General features: G+C 33.8%; 2 protein-coding genes across 4 annotated transcripts; both read left to right on the top strand.

The window, feature by feature from the left end:
* Positions 1-185: 185 nt before the first annotated feature.
* LOC123198117 lies at positions 186-6,786 on the top strand. Of its 3 annotated transcripts, none has more exons than XM_044612728.1 (9): positions 186-276; positions 1,031-1,458; positions 1,654-1,735; positions 1,886-1,961; positions 2,725-2,805; positions 3,519-3,655; positions 3,894-4,146; positions 4,965-5,028; positions 5,977-6,786. In XM_044612728.1, exons 2-9 carry the CDS (start codon positions 1,089-1,091, stop codon positions 6,603-6,605), a joined length of 1,692 nt encoding a protein of 563 aa, XP_044468663.1. In that variant the 5' UTR covers positions 186-276; positions 1,031-1,088; the 3' UTR covers positions 6,606-6,786. The 3 variants fall into 3 exon arrangements, with proteins under 3 accessions (XP_044468663.1, XP_044468662.1, XP_044468664.1); XM_044612727.1 differs by having other exon boundaries at positions 219-342; XM_044612729.1 differs by lacking the exon at positions 186-276 and having other exon boundaries at positions 1,290-1,451.
* An 829-nt stretch (positions 6,787-7,615) lies between these two features.
* On the top strand, positions 7,616-20,240 carry LOC123197460 (histone acetyltransferase HAC12-like). Its single transcript, XM_044611772.1, has 14 exons — positions 7,616-7,774; positions 10,660-10,854; positions 10,967-12,383; positions 12,671-12,970; positions 13,052-13,330; positions 13,907-14,035; positions 14,365-14,565; positions 14,667-14,809; positions 14,993-15,296; positions 18,121-18,260; positions 18,846-18,924; positions 19,033-19,419; positions 19,523-19,758; positions 19,839-20,240. Exons 3-14 carry the CDS (start codon positions 11,763-11,765, stop codon positions 19,882-19,884), a joined length of 2,865 nt encoding a protein of 954 aa, XP_044467707.1. The 5' UTR covers positions 7,616-7,774; positions 10,660-10,854; positions 10,967-11,762; the 3' UTR covers positions 19,885-20,240.
* The last annotated feature ends 1,548 nt before the right edge of the window (positions 20,241-21,788 follow it).

Raw genomic sequence — 21,788 nt, 5'->3', positions numbered from 1 at the left:
GCAATAATTATTGAAGGAAGGAATTAAACGACATGTCGTTTAAATTTAAACTACTTTATGACATGTCGTCTTATAGTTCATAAGTATACGACATATCGTATAGAGAAGTCAAAATACGACAACTGAAGTCCACCCTGTTCCGCGACACAGCCGATATTTCCCTGGCCAATATCATAAGTGGTAAAGGGGAATGGAAAGAGAGAGAGAGAGAGAGACAAAGATCTATAATCGTTGATTCAGACACTACTTTGAGCCATACATGGTTTTTCAAAGAAGGTAAAAACCCTAATTTCAACTTTCTCTTGTCTGTTTGGCTGCGGCGAAATTCGAGAAAAACAATGAGTAACCATTTTATCTTTTCTTTTATTTGTTATGGATGCAAAATTGTAGCTTAATTTAGTGTGACGGTTCATTTCTCGCTACTCAAGCTAATACCAGATTCCTTTCTTCTTTTTGCTTTTCTTCAAATTTTTTTTCTTTCGGTGATCTGCGTAGCTTCACATGCCTTAAATGAAACCCTAATCACCATGGAAATCTTGAATGAGAAGAGAGGAATTTGAATTATAGTATTGTAGGTTAAAGCCAAAACCTTTAAAGCAACTCTGCTTGAAATTGCAATTTAATTGTAGTATTGGTGACTCTGGTTTGAAATCAGTAATGTGGTGTATACTGTGATGGATGGTTTTGCTTTCGTTTAGAGTAGCCTTGGAGAAGTCCTAGGTGGGAATGATATATAACCTTTATCTCGTATAACTTTTTTTCTTTCATTTATATAAAAATGTTAGTTGTATTGGTAATTTTTGGAGTGTAGAGAAATGTGACAATTTAGTAGATGAAAGTATGAGTAGCTTAGCAGCCATAAGCCTGATACCATTTTAATAGTCATTGAGTATTTGTTTGTTTTGATTTTCTGTTCTGGATAGATTTCATTTGCATATCATGGTTCAGTATCTTTTCCTAAATATGGTATTGTTATCTAAGATGCTAGGTTTTGTTGTTTTGCAAGTTCAAAAATCTTTTTCCTTTGCAGGATAATCTGGGTGTTTGATTACTGGAGCTTGTAAATTTATTACGTTTTTGGTATAAGTATGGAAAGAGGGGATACGCTTAAAGTTTCTGGAGAGGAGAATAATAAAATTCGTGATTTTGATGATGATATTGTTGAAGTTGATTCTGAACCTAATAATTCAGATGATAAAGAAGATGAACCAAGGGTTGAGAGCATGCAGCTAAATGAATGCAATGCTGGAACTGAAGAGGGTCAGTTTATAGAGTATAGAGAACAAGACAAGGATTTCCTTGATGATTCATCTATTTTGCAAGTAAATGTTGAGCTGACTGCTGCTGTCGAGTTGGCTGAAAAAATTGTTGAATCAGGCTCTACGGTGCATGTTCAAAATGGCCTCCTCAATTCTCCTAACGAAAATCCCATTCGCAAATATGTGATGGATGTTAGTTGTATCCTACTTTTACATTGAAATCCTAACTTCTTTTTCTTTTGTGTTTCTCTGATTTTGCATAGACTAACCATTAACTAATGTAAGGAATTGGCTCCCACACAGTATCTTAATAAGTGAATTCCTTTATGCAACTTTTTATTTGCAATTTATGGTGAGCTCCTGATTTTATGATTTCCATAATATAACATGGCAGCTATGTCCGGTGTTAAAAGAGCCCGGATGACATTTGAGGAAGATCAACCTTCAGTGCATGTATCTTATAATTCCTTGACAAGGTTGGAGTTGGGGATAGTCATTGTTACTTAAAAAAAAAAGAATAATGAGGAAAAGTTGATTTTTTTTCAATTTTCTTGGCTAATATATATATATATTTTGGAGATAATTCTAATTAGTTTAATACTTGGTAAGCTTTGGCCATTTTGCAGAGCTGGTAAGCAGAAACTTGAGGAATTATTACAGCAGTGGTCAGAATGGCAAGGCCAGCATGGTTCATCATTAAATGTAAGTATGTATGATAAAAATGGCAGTCCTTTATTTTTTATTGGTTTTTCCATGTTTGGCATTCTGCTTCTTCGCACGTTAAATGCTCTCTTATCTAAGATGAGATAAGTGAACTTTTATTTTTTACTTATTATTTTCTCACTAGTAAACTAAAGTGGCTTGGATTAATTAGCATGCATTCTATCACAAAACAGGCAATTTCTTTTCTCAGACAATCTAATGAACTATATTGTATAACATACTGGTTTGACTAAATAATGTGTGCATCATAAAAATACTGAATGGTCTATAGCTTTTGAAGTTTTAAGGAAACCCTAAAGACTTCAAAAATCTTAGACACTTTGCCTAATCTACTTGATGAATCTGAGCAGTGTAGTCGTAGTTGACAAAAGAAGTCATATGAATGAAGTGCCCAAAAGGCAGAAATGGGAACTTAGTCCAATGCATCATAGATGCCAAAAAAAAAAAAAAAAAAAATGAAGAAAGAAAGAAAGAGGCAAAATGTTGAGCTTGCCTCAGGTTTTTATTCATTTGTGGCAGATTGACAAGGGGTCTTATGAAGCTCCCTGTGCTGAGATGATCTGTAGTATCTGTTGGCTCTCTTAATCATGTTTCCCATTTGGGAGGAAGATGTTACATAATGCAAACCGTTAGTGGCAATTATTGTTTCCCATTTGTGGGACTCGTAGTTGTGCCAGCAAATTCATTTTTCTGTGCTGTTTCCTAAGTCTTGACCTCTGTGTAATTTTTCCAATTCTTATAGGATTCAAGTGGAAGTTTAGAATCTGGTGATGCAACATATTTTCCTGCTATTCATGTTGGCAAAAAGGAGGGATCTGCAGTGGTGAGTTTCCATTTGTGTCTATGTCCTTAGCTTATTTAGTTTACTGGCCAATCATTAAGCTTAGATTGTTCCTGTCCTGGTAAAAAAAAAAAATTATTAAGGCTATTTTTATTCTGTTGTAACCCTATTGAACATTTTAGTGCAGATCACTTTTTACTGTTGGGTTAACCTTTTCATTTTGTGGACCATGATTAGACTGAATTGATTTTTATTATCAAAAGAATTCCTCAATTTCAAGATTACTCAATAAACTTGTTTATCTTAAACAATAATTGCGTGCTTGATAATTGGTGAGGGGTTCCATAAAGCATACCCAAGCATGAAGAAATATGATTTTGACTTAACATGTGAACTTTTTAAAATTCTTTGTTTTCCCTGATCCAGTTCTTCTACCAAAAGTGCAGCTTTGCTCTTCTTATTCAATATCTCAATAGAACTTACAAAAATATAAAGTGCTTTGGAAATGTAATCAACGGTATAGAATTGTTAGAACTTTCTCAGAGAAGATGAAATATCTGCACTGTCTATATCATCATTTATACTTGACGTTGTAAGAATGTTCTGACAAGGATACATTAACATTTTTTTGCATGTTTGACATAACTGCTCTCTCAAATTCATAATTTCTTTCAAAAGCAGCTAAGATGTTTCTGAGTTCTGTAGTTTCATGTTTTACGTATATTTGTTTCTTTCAACTGTTCTTTTATGTGTAGTCTTTTTGGATAGACAACGAAACAAGGAATCAGCAGAATGACGGATTCATTCCTTTGGTTAGCAACAATGCTCCGCTGTATGATCGTGGATATGCATTGGGTTTGACTTTAGAGGATGATTCAAATAATGTGGAGGGGTAAATGTTCACTATATTTGTACCTTTCATAGAGCTTTTTATGATTTCTGAGTAGGAATTATATCATGTAATTTGTAAATGCATAGAAATGTTCAAATGGTTTACTGGCATAAATTGAAATGTGCAATCTTATCACATCTAATTTTTCTAGGTGGACATTATATAGTTTTCACTTTTATGTATTTTAATGTTTGTTGAAATCTCATACATTGTGCTAATATATTCATCTATCTTGCAGAGGCTTGAAGATAATAGATGATGCTAGCCGTTGTTTCAACTGTGGTTCTTATAGTCATTCTTTAAAGGAATGCCCAAAACCTCGTGACAATGCTGCTGTCAATAATGCTCGACAACAGCAGAAGTCTAGACGTAATCAGAACTCTGCTTCTCGCAATCCTACTCGATATTATCAGAAATCTTCTGGTGGAAAATACGATGGCTTGAGGCCTGGTGCCCTTGATGTGGAAACACGGCGACTTTTAGGTCTTGGGGTAATTTGGTTGCTTTTTCCTTTCCGCTATTCTGACTCTTCATGACACAAGTTTGTGGCTTCTGTATTATTTATTAATCTTGACATGCATGCTTGTTTGAATGCCTCTTTGTACATGTGTTTAGAACATAATTTCTTTCATAATATCTCCTAACTGTTTTAAGGCACCTTAGCAACTGAAATGATTGTTAAATTTGATCCTAATTTATTAGTGGTTTTAATATTTTAACTATCACTTTTATTAATTGCACTTCCAAGTATATGATCACCTGAAGGGGTAGTAATTCTCCAGGATGTTTCATATTTTAAGTTGAGCTACTGTTGACACTTGTAGAAATGCTGTAATTGACCTATGGTAAGGATCTGTGTTTTGATAGATGTTCTTTATTGAACTTAAACTATGATTAAGGGTACCATGGTCTTCCATACTGGCTGTTTATGATTTTTAATCATGTTAGATGTGTTTTTAAGTGTGAGATGATATATGGTACATTTCACATAATGTGCTTATATTATTCTTCTCTAGGCTGTTGCTTACAGTTGGTTGTATATTGTTCAACCACAAATAATACGATCTATCAGTTTGAAATTGCATAAACCTTCTCAGAATTTTGTTTTACTGTTCAATTTCTCTTGGTATATTTATTTTATGTTTGAGTTCATCAAGTCAGTTCTGTTCATTTTATTTACAAAGTAGTGGTAGACATCCCTCGCCAATTTTTTGCTTGTCAAAACTGAGACCACCCTTGTGGGAATTAAGCTTTATCTCATGTATTTATAAATGTTAAAAGTGTTAAAATTGTTTTATTTGTTACACAGGAACTTGATCCACCCCCCTGGCTTAATAGAATGAGAGAACTGGGGTACCCCCCAGGATATTTGGGTGAGTATATTAACTATGCTCACTTATATATTGTTCTCAATCTTTTGATTACATCTTTTCTTATTTAGATTGTGAAATGCTTGTATGGTTGTTCTTGTTCTTATTCTCTATACAATGATGCAGTTTGATAGTTTACTCTTTAGGCCACTGAGAGATTGGCTTGGTCTATAGCTTTGTTACTTCTTTTGTTCAGACGCATTACAGGGTCTGGCAACTAGGAGCTGGGGAATATTTTGGCAATTTTAATGCCTCCCCCAAGCAAATATTAATCTGAATGGGATCTCTGTAATGAACCTTGGATTTGTCAGATTTCAACACTTTCGACATTCCATGTTGAAGGGAGCTCAAATAAGATAAATAGATGTCATGTGAGCTTCCTTGGGATAGTGGTCCATCACAAGCAGCACTCATTAAGAGCTAGAGAAGGCTTGAAGTCAATTGTGCTTTATAGGGAGGCAATGTAACTGCAATCTATTAGGGAAATCTAGGCCTTTAATTACCACTGCACCTTGTTTATTTGAAAAAGAATAAACGATGGTTAATGTTTAGTGGTGGATAGAATGTCAGAGTTAATTTTGTATAGATCATCCGGGTTAATGCTCATGATGTTTGGGATATCTTCCCAATCTTTTAAAGATGTTTAGGGTCATTTCATATGGTAATGTGAGGTTTTTTTCCTTTTTTAGTGCATTATGCATTTCTTATTCTGTTGTGTAAAATTTCTACACACCAATAGGAAATAATTGAGTGGGGGGAGCATTAGAGACCTGAACTAAAATTGTTTGCTAACTTCTAGCTGCTTTTAGGGACGGGTACTCATCTAAATAAGTTGAATTATCCACACCATCGCTATCTACCATATTTTTGTTGTCTCCATAGTAGCATCTTTTTTGTTCCATATTTTAGTAAATTCATTTGTGCTCATAACACCATTCTCGATGTCTTTAGACCCGGATGAGGAGGATCAGCCATCCGGAATTACTATTTTTGCCGATGAGGAAATAAAGGAAGAGCAAGAAGATGGTGAAATTCTCGAAGCAGACACTCTTGAACCACAAAAGAAAATGACTGTCAAATTTCCTGGAATAAATGCTCCAATCCCAGAAAATGCAGATGAAAGACTCTGGGCAGCTGCTCCTTCAAATTCTGATCCACCTAGAGAACGAACTCACCACAGAGTGGGCCATCATACAGAATCATTTAGCAGAGGACATCATTATGATCAAAGGTGGTCAAGAGATTACAGAGATGATGGCCCTCCTGGCTGTGATCCAGTGTCAAGTTACCCTCCGCGTTATGGTGGTCATGATTTTGGGTATCACTCTCACAGTAGAAGCCCCACCCTGGGGAGGACCCATTCTGAGAGAGGTATGAGGAGTCCATTGGTATACGATGATTACATGACTGATAGTTCTTACAGACGAAAGTCACCAAGAGAACACCGTTTAGGTAGATATGAAAATGATCTTGATAGATACCGCGATGACTACGACCTGGGTCATTCTTCTCGTAGCATCGTTGATTATGACAGGTATCGCCGTGATGATTATGACAGGTATCACCATCGAAGTAGATGATAGAGTAGATGATTATTGGACATAATTGTAGCAGTAACTTGTAAAAAGATGCTTTTCCTGATAGATCTATACATGAGATTAGATTTAAAACATAGAAGAGAACAACTCTCATTTTGGTGTTGGAGATCTAGTTTTCAGAACCGTCTGCATAATTTCTCTATATATTCAATATTTTCTTCAATCTGCTTGTTCCCTACTGGTTTTCTACTGTTTCAATAAGACTGTATTCACACACTTTTAAAAATATAATTGGATATATAGATGACGTGATTCGGTGATTTTAAATAAGAGATAAAATAATATTTAATCATATAATGATACATTATTTTTATACCCATTATTAGGGTTGGATTTGAGTTAGTTTAAGCTCGAGTTCGGTTTGATCTACATCGAACCAAGCTAGAGTGTTATTACATGGAACCAAAGTTGGTTAAAAGGTGTTCAAACTTAGTTTAACTCGTTTCAAAATAGTCGAGTTTGAGTTTGAGTTTTAAACTTGATCGGGTACTAAAATAATGTTGTTTTATATTAAAATTTTCAAATTCACAAGTTTGATGGATTAAACACTTTTAAAGTTAGAGTTAGAGTTCGAAATAATTGAATTTTTAGGTTTAAGTTTACTTGATCTGAGTTTGTTTTAGATTTATTTGAATTGAGTTTAAATTCAAATAAACGTGGTTTGAATCCGGTTCTATTCACTATTTAAACCTGTCTAAATTAATCGAAATCTTGTTGAATAGAATCATAAATTAAATCTATTTGACAGTTGGAGAAGGATTTTAATTTTCAGATTCTATTAGATCTAACCTGTCTTGGGCCAAAATTTAAGGACTAAAGGGAATTAATTCGTTGTAATCCATTCAATTACGACACGACATCCCTAAGTTGATTAATTTGACTTAAATACGATTGCACCGACATCAAGGGTAAAACAGTAATTTCAGTTAAAAAGAGCTGTTAAATACATATCCTATCAGTATAAGGATGGGTTATCTCACGAGTACAGAAACTGGAATTTTTATTCTCCTTTCCATAAGACCTTTTAACCTTTCTTTGAAATTTAAAAAGTAAGGAAGCGATCTGGCCCACCACCATTGATCGCGACAACCGAGGAAAAAGAGAGAGAAAAAAAGCCACAATTGCTGTAACTTATTCAACAAGCAACACAGGTCTCTCTCTTTTTCTTCCCGTTTAGGTTTTCGATTTTTTATGCTTTTTCTTTTCTTTTTAACTTTACTGTTTTACTCTATTCGCTTCATACTGTTCAATTTTCACTACGGATGTCTTGTTTTAGCGGAGTTTTGTGTTTACGTAATTTTAGCAGTAGGGGTGAGATATTTGCGTCAAGAATCTGCTAGGTTTCTGCAATCAGCGTTTAAATAATTAATTTGTTCTCTGGTTTTGTTTCATTGATGGTTGGGTTTAGGCTTTTCTTAAGCTGCGCCTTTTTATTTAATGATCTAGGGTTTTTGCTTTGAGGAAAACGGTGACGTTTTACTGTAGTAAAAAACCTTAAATAATAGGAGAAGAACCTAGTTTTATTTTGGTGAGGTTTCTGCTTTTTAAGTTATCAGAACCGGTTCAAGTAATCGGCCCGATTATCAAACCGGTTTCACAGTTACCTTATTTTTCAAATCGGTTTATGATTCGGATGCTGTTTTGGTTTGGTTATTGGATAATTTTGAACACTCATACTTGGAAGTCCCATTATTTTAGAAAATCATCATGAATGGAGCTTGGTACTAAGACAAAATTAAATTACCACTTGCTATAAAAATTTTAAATTCATTGAAGAAGGAAATAAGTTACTAATTCTTCATACAAGGGATAATTTAGTCTTAAAAAGACATTTAAGTAATTTTGTATAAATACACTTTTTCTTTTGAAAAATTTTGTTTGAAAAATTAAATGGAAAAGGCCAAAGGACTTATTCCCACCCAAAATTTATTACATTGTCAAATTAGTACATGTTTACTATTAAAAACCTAAATGCCCGCTTGTAGATAGTTGAAATTAACAAAACTCGTTAATACTATTTATTTTTTCTTTAATTTAAAAAACTAACAATTACCTTTATAATTTAATTTAAAATGTTACATATTCTTCTTTAGGGTTTTTTCTCTTTCTCTTTTCCTTTGTTGGCGTTGTTACTAGTTAGTTTCTCTTTCTCCCATTTTCTGGTGCCAAAATCCAGATGAAGAATGTCCTTGTCACTAGAGACGAAGACATTGTTTTTGTTTTTTAATTAGTAATATATTAAAAATAATAAAATATTATTTATTTCCCTTCAAGGTTTAAAAAATTAACAAATTTCTCTCATGATTAAATTTTGAAATGTCACTCAATATATTACTCATTATTAGGGAGAAATAAATAATGTTTTATTATTTTTAATATATTATTAGTTAAATGACGATTTTACCCCTGAAATTTAATTGATTTTATTAATTTTAACTATCAAGGGTGAGTATTTAGAGTTTCAATAGTTAACATGTATCAATTTGGGAATACAATAAACTTTGGGGGAGAATAAGTCCTTTAGCCAATGGAAAAAAATTGAACACTAAACCGGCTAGGGCTAACTCCTTGAATTTTTTTTTTTGACAAATATTTTTATCTAAGTCAACACTATGTATGGATATTTATGTCTTTCCAAATAGTATGTTTACATTTAACTGTTAAATGTTTCTAAATGATTTGTAACTCCGATGAAATATTTGAATAAAAAATAGAAGTCCAATGATAATACCTCTTCAATCTGTTATCTCACTGATGCATAACTTGAAATTTACCTCATATCATTAAGATATTGACTATTAAATGGCATGAGGACAAAAAAATAAAAAGAAGTTTATTTTATGATGCAAGATTGTATTAGAGGGCGAGTAATGTTTCAGCTGAGTCTGAGAAGAAAGTTCTCACTGTTGTCACTGTTGTGAATTTCATTACATAATATGAGCTTTGGTATGGACTAAGAACATTAAGAAATACTACAGTTTTTGCATTTATTAGATGACATATTTAATTATTAGTTCCTAACATTGGGGACTTCTTGATAAATTTTTTAACTATAGGGACTTTTATCAGTAAGTTAAAGTTCAGCAAAGTATCTAAAATTTGAAGATGCTTGAGAAATGTTATACGTAAAAAGCTTAGATGTGATTCCTAACATAACACCAACACATGTGATTATAATTAATGGCACATTTCAATATCATGGAAACACAATTGAGATCTCAAATTTGTAAGTGTACTGTTACCCAAAATCCCATGGGTTTTTATTTGCAGAAGTGATCCTAGAATCAGCTATATTCATGATTTAATTAGAAACAGTTGTAAGCTTCAAATTTTAGATTTACTGCAGTGTTTCAGAAGTTTTTATTTCATCCAAAGTTTCAAAAGCATGATCTACTTGTCCCACCATGGTTTCATTGAAAAAAATAAATTCAAAAGCGTATCCAATGAAGAAAAATTATGAGATAGAGTACTGAAATCCTGAACACAATATTTTAAGTTCTTGATCGGGTTAAATGCTTCTGCTTTTTTTTTTGTGTCATTTTCATTTTTTCATAATGGATCATGGGAGTGAACTGCAATAATCTGGTATTGTTACATTCATGGAAAACCAACTATTTAGAGAAGTTGCCTTGGAGGTCTTATTTATTGTGATGAAATTTTAGTTTGAGTTTTTTTATTTATATATTTCTTTTTGTTTTTTTTTTTTTTGGTTTACCTTGTTAAGTAAAGCTAATTTTTTGTTATGCTGCAAAAATCGGGTGGATGTACTGTTAAATTCATGCATCTTAGAATTAAAACATGAATTCAGTTGAGCCTGGAAGGTTGTAACATTTGGATGTATCATGTGAGAAACATCACTGTCTTGCTTTTAGTTTTTCTCCCCCTTTTAGGAGGCTAGATGGGGGCGATAAAAAGAATAAAAAATGAATTATGAGATCAACATTCAAATCCTTGCTGAACCATTGAGTTTTACTTGTATATTTGAGACTTCACAACAACAACCCTGTTAACTTCTATTTTATTAATTTCTTCTCAGGAGGAATGTATGAACCAGGAAACACTGAACTATCATGTAAAAAGCAAAGTAACATGGATGATATAAACCCCATTCAACAAGTTGCCAACCATCCTACTTTCTTACCAGTACCCCTTCGCTTGACAATGTCAACCTTTGGTTTGAAACATGATTGCAGCTTAGATAGACCAAACCACCCTTTGAGTCACTTGAAAGGTGAGCCATTTAGTTTCCATATGCAATATGGTTCAACTAGTCGATCTTTTGTATTTTTGTTTCACAAGGTTTTACTTTGTTTAATAATTCCAGTGTCAATCTTTTTCTGTAGGACAAGCTTTTAATGGATATGAAACTGGTGCTTCCAGTTTATTCACTGATGTCCGTGGGAAGAACATTAGTTCTCCCATGGACATGAAGCAGATTGGTGAGATGGTTCATTCTCCTCAACAGGCTTCTGCTTCAACTGTCACCAAATGCTCTAGTATAGATGGATTTTCTCTTGTTGGATCTTTAGATGGTGAACAAGTACAGGATTCAACTTTGCAGATCCCACATCTTCTAGAGATGATTCCTAAAGTCCCAAATAATCTACCCAGCCTGGACATGGAATATCACCAACCATATGTGCAGTCTGATAAGCCTGATGAGGCCAATGAACAATGTTACATCAGTGAAGAAGTTGAATGTTGTAATTCAACAGCAGCAGGGATTCAATGTAGGAAGATTATTCCCCCATCAGGAAAATCACACTTATTTTGTGCTGCTTCAGAGGATTCTGGGCCTTTTTCTAGTTCCAACGGACATGCTCCATCAAGTAATCTGTTGTGTTTTTCTGTTCAGCATAAGATTTTATGCGCATATATCAATTACAAGAGTTCCATGGTGCCCATAGGGGATTGTCAAGTTTCTTTTGTGAATTATCTGCATTCAAAAATATGTAATGCTCACATGTGTAGATGTGAACGTTTCTACCTACTCCTATCTCACTTTGATAACTGTCACTCAGTTGAGTGTCATGTTTGTGGACCTGTTCGACATCTATGTGGTACTGGTAAACTTTACCACGAATTTAATAAAACAAAATGGAATTTCAATGATAGAGATTTGGTGAGCCTAACTTCAGAATGGACTGCATAGAACCTTCATCAAAGCGTCTGAAAGCAGAAAAAAAATTTTGCCCCAGTTCCCATGAAATCAAATTTTCTTCTTTTTGGGATCCAATGAAGGTTCAACCTTTTTATTCTGGAGCACTTCCACCCTTGCAGCAATGGCCTGATTCTCCTATATCTATTAATTCTGAGGTCAGGGAGGTGGACAGGGAACTGTTGATGAACACTGTACAAGATTCTATTATTGATGGAGAGAATGGGAAAGATGTTGCTGGCAATTGGTGCAGGTTGAATGCCCAGAGTGTTTTGACTCCCCAGGAGCATAGTGTTGGTAGTAAAGTGAAGCAGATGGACCTTGTTAATGAAATTACACAGACTGATTCTAGCGGGGTAAGCATCAGCACTGAGCCTGTTCTCAGAGAAGAGCTTAATTCTCATTGTAAAGGGGATGTACCAATCTGGTCTCTTGATCAGAACAAGGCAAAGATTGAAGATGAACTTGTTGCACCAAAAAATAATATTGGAATTCAGCTAAAGTCACAGAATCCCAGGATAAAGGGTGTTTCTTTAATTGAATTTTTCACTGCAGAACAGATAAGGGGGCACATATCAAGTCTTAGGCAGTGGAATAATCAGGTTTTTACATCATCTTGATTTACTGTCATCATGAATTGAAATTACTGTTTTGTAGTTCTGTCTGAATGTGTACATGCACTAGAATTTGGCCTTAGCATTTTGTTGATTTCTGTTGTGCTGGGTCACTGGATTAGTTTTTGGTAATGTTTACTAATTCCTTAGTGAGTTTATCCTTTGTGATTTTTCTTAAAATTTAGTTGCGGCAAATATGTTTTATCATAACAAAAGTTGTTTATGAATACTGAACAAACATTAATATGTTTCTGCATCTGTTTTTTTTCATATAGACTACATTAAAGGAGGGAAAGGAGAACGAAATAATACACCTTGACAATGAGAGCTCTTGCCAGCTGTGTGGAATAGAAAAGCTTTTTCTTGCTCCAACACCTATTTATTGTTCATATTGTAGTGCTCGTATTAAACATAATGTGATCTACTACAGTACATCGGAAGAAAATGGCATGCGGCATTGTTTCTGCACTGCATGCTATAGAGAGTGTCGTGGTGGGAGTATCACATTGTATGGGACTGCTGTTGCCAAGACAAAGATGGTTAGAAAGCAGAATTATGAAGAAACTGAAGAATCGGTAAGCTAAGTCTTATGCATTCATTTTGCCAGGTAAGAAATTATGGTTGACTCAGTCCCTGTGCCTTTTGTGTTCCTGCAGTGGGTTCAGTGTGATAATTGTCAAGGCTGGCAACACCAGATATGTGCTCTGTATAATAACAAAAGAGATATGAAAGGAGAAGCTGAGTACAATTGTCCAAAATGCTTCCTAGAAAAAATAGAAATTAATCACTGTTTACCCTTGCCAAAGAGCACCTTTTTTAGTGCGAAAGATCTACCTTGTACCATGCTCAGTGACCACATAGAGCAGAGACTCTTTAAGTGTCTCCAGCAGGAAAGAGAAAAGAAAGCAAAGTTAACTGGAAAGAACCTTGACGAGGTAAGTTGCCAACTGTGCTTGAGGGTAAAAAATCTTTTGCCTTGGTTGTAGTAATTATTAATATGGGCAACATTTTTCCGTTCATATATCCATCGTGAATTACAAAATTAAAATTAAAAAAAAAAAAAGTGACTTGATTGTCATTGATGAATGACAACTGATCCGTGTCTAAAGGTACATTCTTTTAATTAATAGGAAACAAGAAAATTATGGAAGGAAAAAGATTACAAGTGGAATAGCAGCTACACTATTCCATTCATTTAGCCCTGAAAAAGGGTAAAATTTATTTGTGATTTAAGTAGTAGTTGTAGTTAAAAAAAAAAGTGGACCTGTATCTTCTGTCTCAATCATCAAATTTCTGTGCAATTTGAGGTGATATAGCTCAGTTTCATAGTATAATGTGTTTAATTTACTTGGAAATGTTCTTTATTTCTTCCAGTAATCAAATAATACCCCAGCAATTACCCTTTGTTGTTTCTCATTTATGTTTATCGTGTTATATATTCTCTCTTTGTAGTCTCAATGGTTTCAGTATAGCTGCCTGATTGATAATATATAATGCTGTTTGGTTACTAGGTTCCAAGAGCAGAAGATCTTACTGTGAGAGTGGTATTATCTGTTGATAAGCAGTTAAAAGTGAAGCAGAAATTTTTAGAAATCTTTCAGGATGAGAATTATCCTACTGAATTCCCATACAGGTCAAAGGTGAGATGGATTTTCAGTTTAAGTCCTTTATATGTGAATGTTTTTGCTTCTGTCATTGTCACTTTCCATTGTTATATTTGCCTTTTTTTTCCTTGAAGTTTTATGACTCACAACGAAGCAATGAGATAGCACTGAATTTCTCAAGTTTTTTGAAATGGACTTCTCCCTCCAGGCTTTGTTTCGTGCATTGAATGGAACAAAACCTCAAGGGAGGGTAGTCATGATGCCCAGACACCTGTAGAAGTTTACTTTGTGTTATTTATGTTAAATGCCCCTCTTGTTTGCTGTAATAGTTGATTGAGAAAATGAGCTATGTCCTTCCATTTCAGGTGATTCTGTTGTTCCAGACGATTGAGGGAGTAGATATTTGCCTTTTTGGCATGTATGTCCAGGAGTATGGCTCTGAATGTGGCCACCCAAACCAACGCTGTGTTTATATCTCATATCTTGATTCAGTCAAGTACTTCAGACCTGAGATACAAACATCAACTGGAGAATCTCTTCGTACCTTTGTTTACCATGAAATATTGGTATATTATTTTATTTCTTGTTTGATTTCTTGAAATATCGATTTATCTAGTTTAATTAAAAGAATTCTCTGCTTACACTTCTTTTATGTTTCCATCATCAGATAGGATATCTTGAATACTGTAAAAAACGAGGCTTTGCAGCGGGCTACATATGGGCCTGCCCTCCTGTTAAGGGAGAAGATTATATTTTATACTGCCATCCAGAGACTCAGAAATCTCCCAAGTCAGATAAACTGCGGCAATGGTTGGCCTCTCTCTCTCTTTCTAATGATTTTATTTTTCCATACCATGATGTTTAGCTGCACTGGTGCTTCACACGCAATTACCTTTTCTGTCCACATTGGACGCCAATGTGCCCCATTCTAATGGCAAATGATTTTCTCTGCAATTTTGCATATGTTTTGATAAATGACTTATCCACATGTAGGTATAAGTCAATGATGAGAAAAGCATCTGAAGAAAAAATTGTGGTCAATTCCACTAATCTATATGATTATTTTTTCATTCCCACTGGAAGATATAACTCAAAAGTGACTGCAGCCCATTTGCCATATTTTGATGGTGACTATTGGTCTGGGGCTGCTGAAGGTGTGATCAAGAGCTTCGAAATAGGAAGTAGAGGTGATCCTCATATTAAGGTGAAGAAACCAATGGCAAAGAGAACTTTAAAAGCTATGGGACATACAAATCCTTCTAATGGTGCCACTAAAGATATTTTGTTGATGCAAAAGGTATGTCTCCTCTCAGCTTAAACCTTTTCTTGCAAGTTCTTTGTACAATTACATTAATAACATATCATATACACTTTGAATTGTTGAGCTGTGTGCTTTTTTGCCTCAAATGAGGTGGAAGATAGTAGCTTGAAAGCCGATAGGAATCCATTAAGCCTACAAATTAAATTCTATATGAGATCAAGGAGTAGCTTGTCACCTAGGTGGAATGAACTTCTGTCTTGTCCAACTAGAATCAAAGAAGCAGAACTAGAGAAATGTGTATGATGTTAATACAGTAGTTCTACAGAACATTGGTAAGGCAGGGATATGTCTATATTCCTGTGTTGTGAATGAAAATGACATATGCCATATGTTGATTATTTATAACAAAACAGTCAAGATGTTTGCAGTATGTTGGTTTTTTATAACAAAGCCTTTCTATAATTATTAACAATGCATATCTGTTGTTAGCTAAGAGATCATGCATAATAAGTTTTTAGAGCAATATTATGCGTACCTACTTTGAGTACACAAATGTATACACACTTATATGTGTCATAATAATAATAATAATAATTAGGAGAAGATTGATTATGATATTAAACGATAAGATTATAATTAAGATTTGAATTCAAAGATTATAATATTATTTAATTAGGATAATGTATAATTAGCATATTTAATTAGGATAATAATATATAGGTGAAATAAATGGGAGTGAGGAGTTGTGAAACATATATGGTATGTACAAAATTGGATTGGTAAGTTATGAAACATGTGTGGTAGGTATAAACTAGACACGTCAATTGGGTCGGGTCGAATGGAGGCCCAGCATGAAGCACGAAAAAAAAAGCATGGTATGAGAAGCCCGGCTAGGTACTGTAGTGTGTCGAGCTAGGCCATGATCCTATTAGGCGGGTCTTGGGCTTTAATATTAAGCACATGGGTTGACCAAGCTCGGCCGATACTGTTTAAAAATAAAAATAAATTTTTTTTCTTACTTCTGCTTTCTGTGCTTCCTTCTGCCTTGTGGCAGAAGCCTTAGCCTCCATAATTATTTTTTTTAAAATTTTTTAATTAATTTATTTTTTCTCTATATAAACCCATTCAATTTTTTTTCATTTTCACTTTCATTTACAGATCTCTCAATCTCAATTATTTCATTATTTTTTCAATCTCATTTTCTCTCATAAACTCTCTTTCAAATAATAATTCTTTGTGTTTATAATTTTTTTTATTTTAATTTTATTATTACAAAAGGATCAAGTATCAAATGAATTCAATCCATTTGAATATTATCATAGTATATATGTATTTATGTTTTGTAATTTATACAGTATGTAAATTAATTAATTTATATTATGTTATCAATTTATAATATTTTTCATCATGTAACCACGGTATTCTTTTGCCATAAGTGAAAGATTATAAACAAAATATCCGAGGTATTGTTTTCGGTTTTAATAATTGAAAAATAATTTGTGTTTAAAAATTTTAAATTATTTTTTAAAATATTGATTAAATATGTCTGGCCGTCCCATTTAAAATCTGACCCAACTCGATTAAAGCCCATTATTATATGGGTCGGCCCGGCCTAAAAGCCCATTTTTGTTTGGGCTTCGGGCCCGACCCATTAGTCTGATGGGTCGAGCCGGAGCCGGCCCGACCCATTGACACCTTTAGTATGAATAGTATATAAAAGGAAGCTAGGAATGTAAAAGAGGTGAAAAATATTATCAATGATTTTAGGGCAGCCTTGGAAGGAGTTGACACCTCTTATTGTTAGCATTGTTTGCCTTCTCATGCTCTGTGCCAAGCTCTCTCCCTCCCCTTCCAAGGGAGGAAAGCTAGAGGTTGGTCTCACTCCACTCCTGCTAAAAGAGAAGAGCAGGAGCTTGGTACTCTTTCTCCCTCTCCCTCGGAGGAAGAGGATGAGCTTGTTCATCCAAAGCTATAAACAAGTTGGTGTCAACTTGGTGTTAAATCAACCGCAAGTATCAAAGAATTTAAATAAAACTACTGGTATTGAATCCAACACTAATGTTCCCATCAATCTTTCTGGAATGATGAAATACAGGCCAACAACTAAATTTGTATCTAGGGCATTGTGTATAATAGTTATTTTTTATCTCATTGTGAAGTTTAAAGAGGGGAGGAAGAAGAACAGCTAGCAAACCTTAGTTTATTTACATATATTTGTCTTTTTAAGCTTTTACTATAATAATCCTTGGAAAGTAGAATGTTTAATATTGATAGTGCTAAGATTAATAATAAGAATAATAATAATTTATTGATATCAATTTATATCGATTATAATGTTAAATGATAAGATAATAATTAAGATTTGAATTTGAAGATTAAGATAATATTTATATAGGACTAATATTTAGGTGAAATAAATGGGATTGAAGAGTGTGGTATGTATGAAATTGGATTGAGAAGTTATGAAATATGTATGGTATGTATGAGCAGTATATAAAGGGGAGTTGACAGTTCTTATTGTTGGCATTGTTTTATATTGAAGTATTTGTTCTGTTTTAGAGGTTCCCATCAGATTCCCAATTAGATTGACACAGAATTGACAAGATGTTGGTGGATGTTATATATACAGATTCGTTCTTCATTAAATGTTTATTGTACGGGAAGGACAAATAAATAAATAATATTGCTTAGATATTTGTGGAAATACATACCTTTTATGTGTTTGTTGCGGCACATTGCATCCCATAAATTTATAAAATCTATATATTTTTGTCAGCACTACCTAATAATCTTTAAAAGTAATGTTATGTAATCTTTTTGAAATATTTGTTCTTTTCTTGTTGTTGCTCTCTCTTGATAGTTGGGGCAAGCCATCTTACCAGTGAAGGAGGACTTCATCATTGTCCACTTGCGGTATGTTTGTACACACTGTCATGAAGTGATATTACATGGATGCCGATGGTCTTGCAATCAGTGTAAAAGTTTTCACTTATGTGAAAGGTAATGATTCTTTTTGTAAATTGATTTTCATTACTTTCACCAGTCTGCACAAGATTTGATCTCTTTATTGACCTTATTTCATACAATACCTAGATGTTGCTCTTTTATTATGTTCTTGTGACGCCCTAAAGTGAACACAAAGTCCACCATATGTCCTAAATTAATTACATTTCTTTCAAATTCTAGTGTCTTTCCAAGATGTTAAGAATGTTTAGATAGTGTGATGCATATCAAATGCAAATGGTAGTTTTTTTATAAGAAGATGAGGAGGTCCAACACAAAGCATGAAGTCATTTTTGGGACTCATGATTTACACAGATTTGCAAACAATGCTATCACTATTCACATAATGACTTGACATATATTATTTGCTCTGACTTGAAAAAATAAAACATAGGTACAAGTAATTACAAGTTACAGAGCTCGAGGGTATATTCTGTCATTTTTCTGTAGAACTTTTTTTCTTATATCATTATATGATATACTTGTGGAATAGTGCTGCTGTGCTTTTGACTTTTGGCAGAAGGCTGGATATGAGTTGTTCTGTGAGTATTCATTTTTATGTTATTTTCGTCTATATTGCAGATGCCATGATGTTGAGCGAAAACTGTATGGGAAAGATGTTCACATTTTAAATAGCAGGGAAAGACATTTACTTTCTAAGGTGAATTCAAGTACCAAATCTTGTTATGCTCTTTATAATTGTGAATTGGCATTTCTAACATAGATTCCCATAAAGTCCTTCCCATTTTTATGACCTTTCTCTTTTCAGGTTATGGTAGATGATGTGCCTCCTGATACCAGTGACAGAGATATTGTTCTAGATAATAGCTTATTTGAAATTAGAAGTGATTTCTTGAGCTTCTGTCAAAGAAACTATTATCAGTTTGACACACTTCGCCGTGCAAAGCATTCTTCAATGATGCTCTTATATCATCTCCACAATCCAAATAGGCCAGTTCGTGATGGCTTCTGCAGCTTTTGCCACAAGGATACTGCTATGGACAACTGCTGGATATGTGCAAGCTGCCCACAGTTGGAAGTTTGTGGTGCATGCTATCAGGAAAAGGGTGCTTCTTTGCATATTCATAAATTGACCCAGTGTTCTGCAGTTGATTATGGGACCGAGAGTGAAGAGACTTCGCAAAGAAAAGAGCCGGTTTGAAGAAACCCTTATTTTGCATCTTTTAACTCATAATTCAATATAAACTTCTCTTAATGTGTCCATATCATTTCTCTTATAAGTCCATTAATCTCTGCAGATAATACAGTTAACACAACAATTGGAAGTTCTCCAGCATGCATCTGAGTGTAACGCAACCAAAAGCCAGCCTTGCTCTTTCCCAAACTGCCTCAAAATAAAACTGTTATTCATTCACGCATCTAAGTGTACAGTTCGAGCTACAGGAGGTTGCCAGTTTTGTAAAAAGGCTTGGTTGGCAATGAAGTTGCATTCAATCAACTGTAAAGAAGCTAATTGCAGTGTTCCACGTTGCAAGTGCGTAAAAATCTAATATATAAGTTCAATAACTGTGAAAACATCAACTTAATGTTGTTTAATCATATTAAATTTTTCAGGGATCTGAAGGAGTATGCCAAGCAACTTGCTCGACAAAAATGTTAGATGCTTAATGACATGAGGAGCTGAAGTTTCAGAGCTACTCAAACGGAAATCAGGTATTAGATTGCTGAGAACAATTTGACAATTCCAAATGTATGGAAAGTCAACAGCAGTAGTTGTGGTAGCAGCAGCAGCCGAGTATATAACATATTCCATAATTAAATATGGGAAGGAGCTCTGATTCTAAACTGGTATAGATAATTTAGTTAGCAGAGTTAGTGATAAGATGGCCTGAAGCTTGCTTATTTGAAAGAGTCAGCCTGTCAATCTCCATTGTTGCTTGCTCTGTTAATTATGACAACTTTATAGATTGTAAACACAGAATATTCCTTGCAAGTTTATGGAGAATTTTTGCTGTATAGGATGAGTTGATTTAGTTTAAAAATAATTCTAATCATGAAATCATTTATATTTTAGTTGTCTTAGATAAAAGACAATGAAAATAAAAATAGTAAAATACGGTTAGACTATTGAAGGTCATATATTCTTCACTTTTTTATTAGGAGTAATGTTATGTGTGCATAGATAATGCATTATACTTTATTTTGATTTTAAAATTATCTAATCACATGATAATATATTATCTGCGTGTTTAAATTGTGTATAAAAAATGTTTACGCATAGTTTTATTATTTTATTATATAATAAAACTATGTGTATTCACTTTGGGTATATAAATGTATACACATTTATATGTGTTATCACATAATTAGGTGATTTTAAATTAATGATAAAATAATACTTAATCATACGATAACATATATAAGTATGTACATATTTGTATACCCAAATAGGTATGCATGGTATTGCTCGCTACTTTCATTTTGTGACATGATATATTATAGTAAGTACACTAGAGACTTTGTTGGCAGTTAGAATTGTTTAGAAGGGTACGTTGTAATGCTAATGCGATCTTTTTGTGCTCATATAATTTGTCATCAGCCTAGAGTTTGTCTATTAATGACCTAATATATTCTGCACCGTCAATTATGAAGAACTCCTTTTGGCTAGATCTTACATTCTCTCATGGAACATCTTCTTTCTAAAGAATCTCATGAAGTATTGCCAATGCAACGAGATGAAGCACCCCTGCGACTCAATTGTCACACTCCACTTTAATGTCTCGAGAAACCACACAACCTATTGTACACACCACATTGACTTCACACTCGACACCCCGTTCAAACAAATTAGACCAATTTTATCTAACAAGAGTTGATCGAATCCGGCCTAAACAACCTACATGGAAACAATTCAGCTAACACCTCTTATTGGAAAACCTTTCTCTTTCTCTTCTACTGTATTTATAGGTGGAACTGGAAATCCAGTTGAATCCATGGGTCTCAACTAGGAAACTCAAGCTTGGTTGGGCATTAATACCCATATTTCACATTCTATCTCATCCCGATTCACCCAATAGCACAACATTTAAGTCATGAATTAAACATTAGCCCAAAAAAATTGGAAAACCTTTCTCTTTCTCTTCTACTGTATTTATAGATGGAACCGGAAATCCAGTTGAATCCATGGGTCTCAGCTAGAAAACTCAAGCTTGGTTGGGTATTAATACCCATATTTCACACTCTATCTCATCCCAATTCACCCAATAGCACAAAATTTAAGTCATGAATTAAACATTACCACAAAAAAATTGGAAAATATACCCAGATTTTTAAAAGGTTGATTGGTAATATTTAGGAGTACACACCTTAAATCCCAAGGGACGATAATGTGGTTAGAAATGATATATTGATTTCGACAAAATAAGCTGAATTCTAACATAAAGTTGCTTCTCATTTATGGTTTGAAGATGAGGTGAAACAGGGTAAGATTCAACTAACTATAATTGTTTAGCGAATCAACCATGCATATATTTTTTTATATGTAATTTAAATACATAAATTATG

Source organism: Mangifera indica, chromosome 15, assembly GCF_011075055.1.
Source record: "Mangifera indica cultivar Alphonso chromosome 15, CATAS_Mindica_2.1, whole genome shotgun sequence".
NCBI classification, from domain to species: Eukaryota; Viridiplantae; Streptophyta; class Magnoliopsida; order Sapindales; family Anacardiaceae; genus Mangifera; species Mangifera indica.
The sequence above is the reverse complement of the archived record's forward strand: the minus strand, read 5'-3'. Positions and strand labels throughout refer to the sequence as shown.

Bases quoted from the DNA above. Each gene is read 5' to 3' on its own strand.
- LOC123197460 (XM_044611772.1), top strand. From the start codon at position 11,763: ATGGACTGCATAGAACCTTCATCAAAGCGTCTGAAAGCAGAAAAAAAA. The intron at 14,566-14,666 runs GTATATTATTTT...TTCCATCATCAG, and splicing joins TTGTTTACCATGAAATATTG to ATAGGATATCTTGAATACTG. The intron at 18,925-19,032 runs GTGAATTCAAGT...TTCTCTTTTCAG, and splicing joins AAAGACATTTACTTTCTAAG to GTTATGGTAGATGATGTGCC.
- LOC123198117 (XM_044612728.1), top strand. From the start codon at position 1,089: ATGGAAAGAGGGGATACGCTTAAAGTTTCTGGAGAGGAGAATAATAAA. The intron at 1,962-2,724 runs GTAAGTATGTAT...CAATTCTTATAG, and splicing joins AGCATGGTTCATCATTAAAT to GATTCAAGTGGAAGTTTAGA. The intron at 2,806-3,518 runs GTGAGTTTCCAT...TTTTATGTGTAG, and splicing joins AAAAGGAGGGATCTGCAGTG to TCTTTTTGGATAGACAACGA.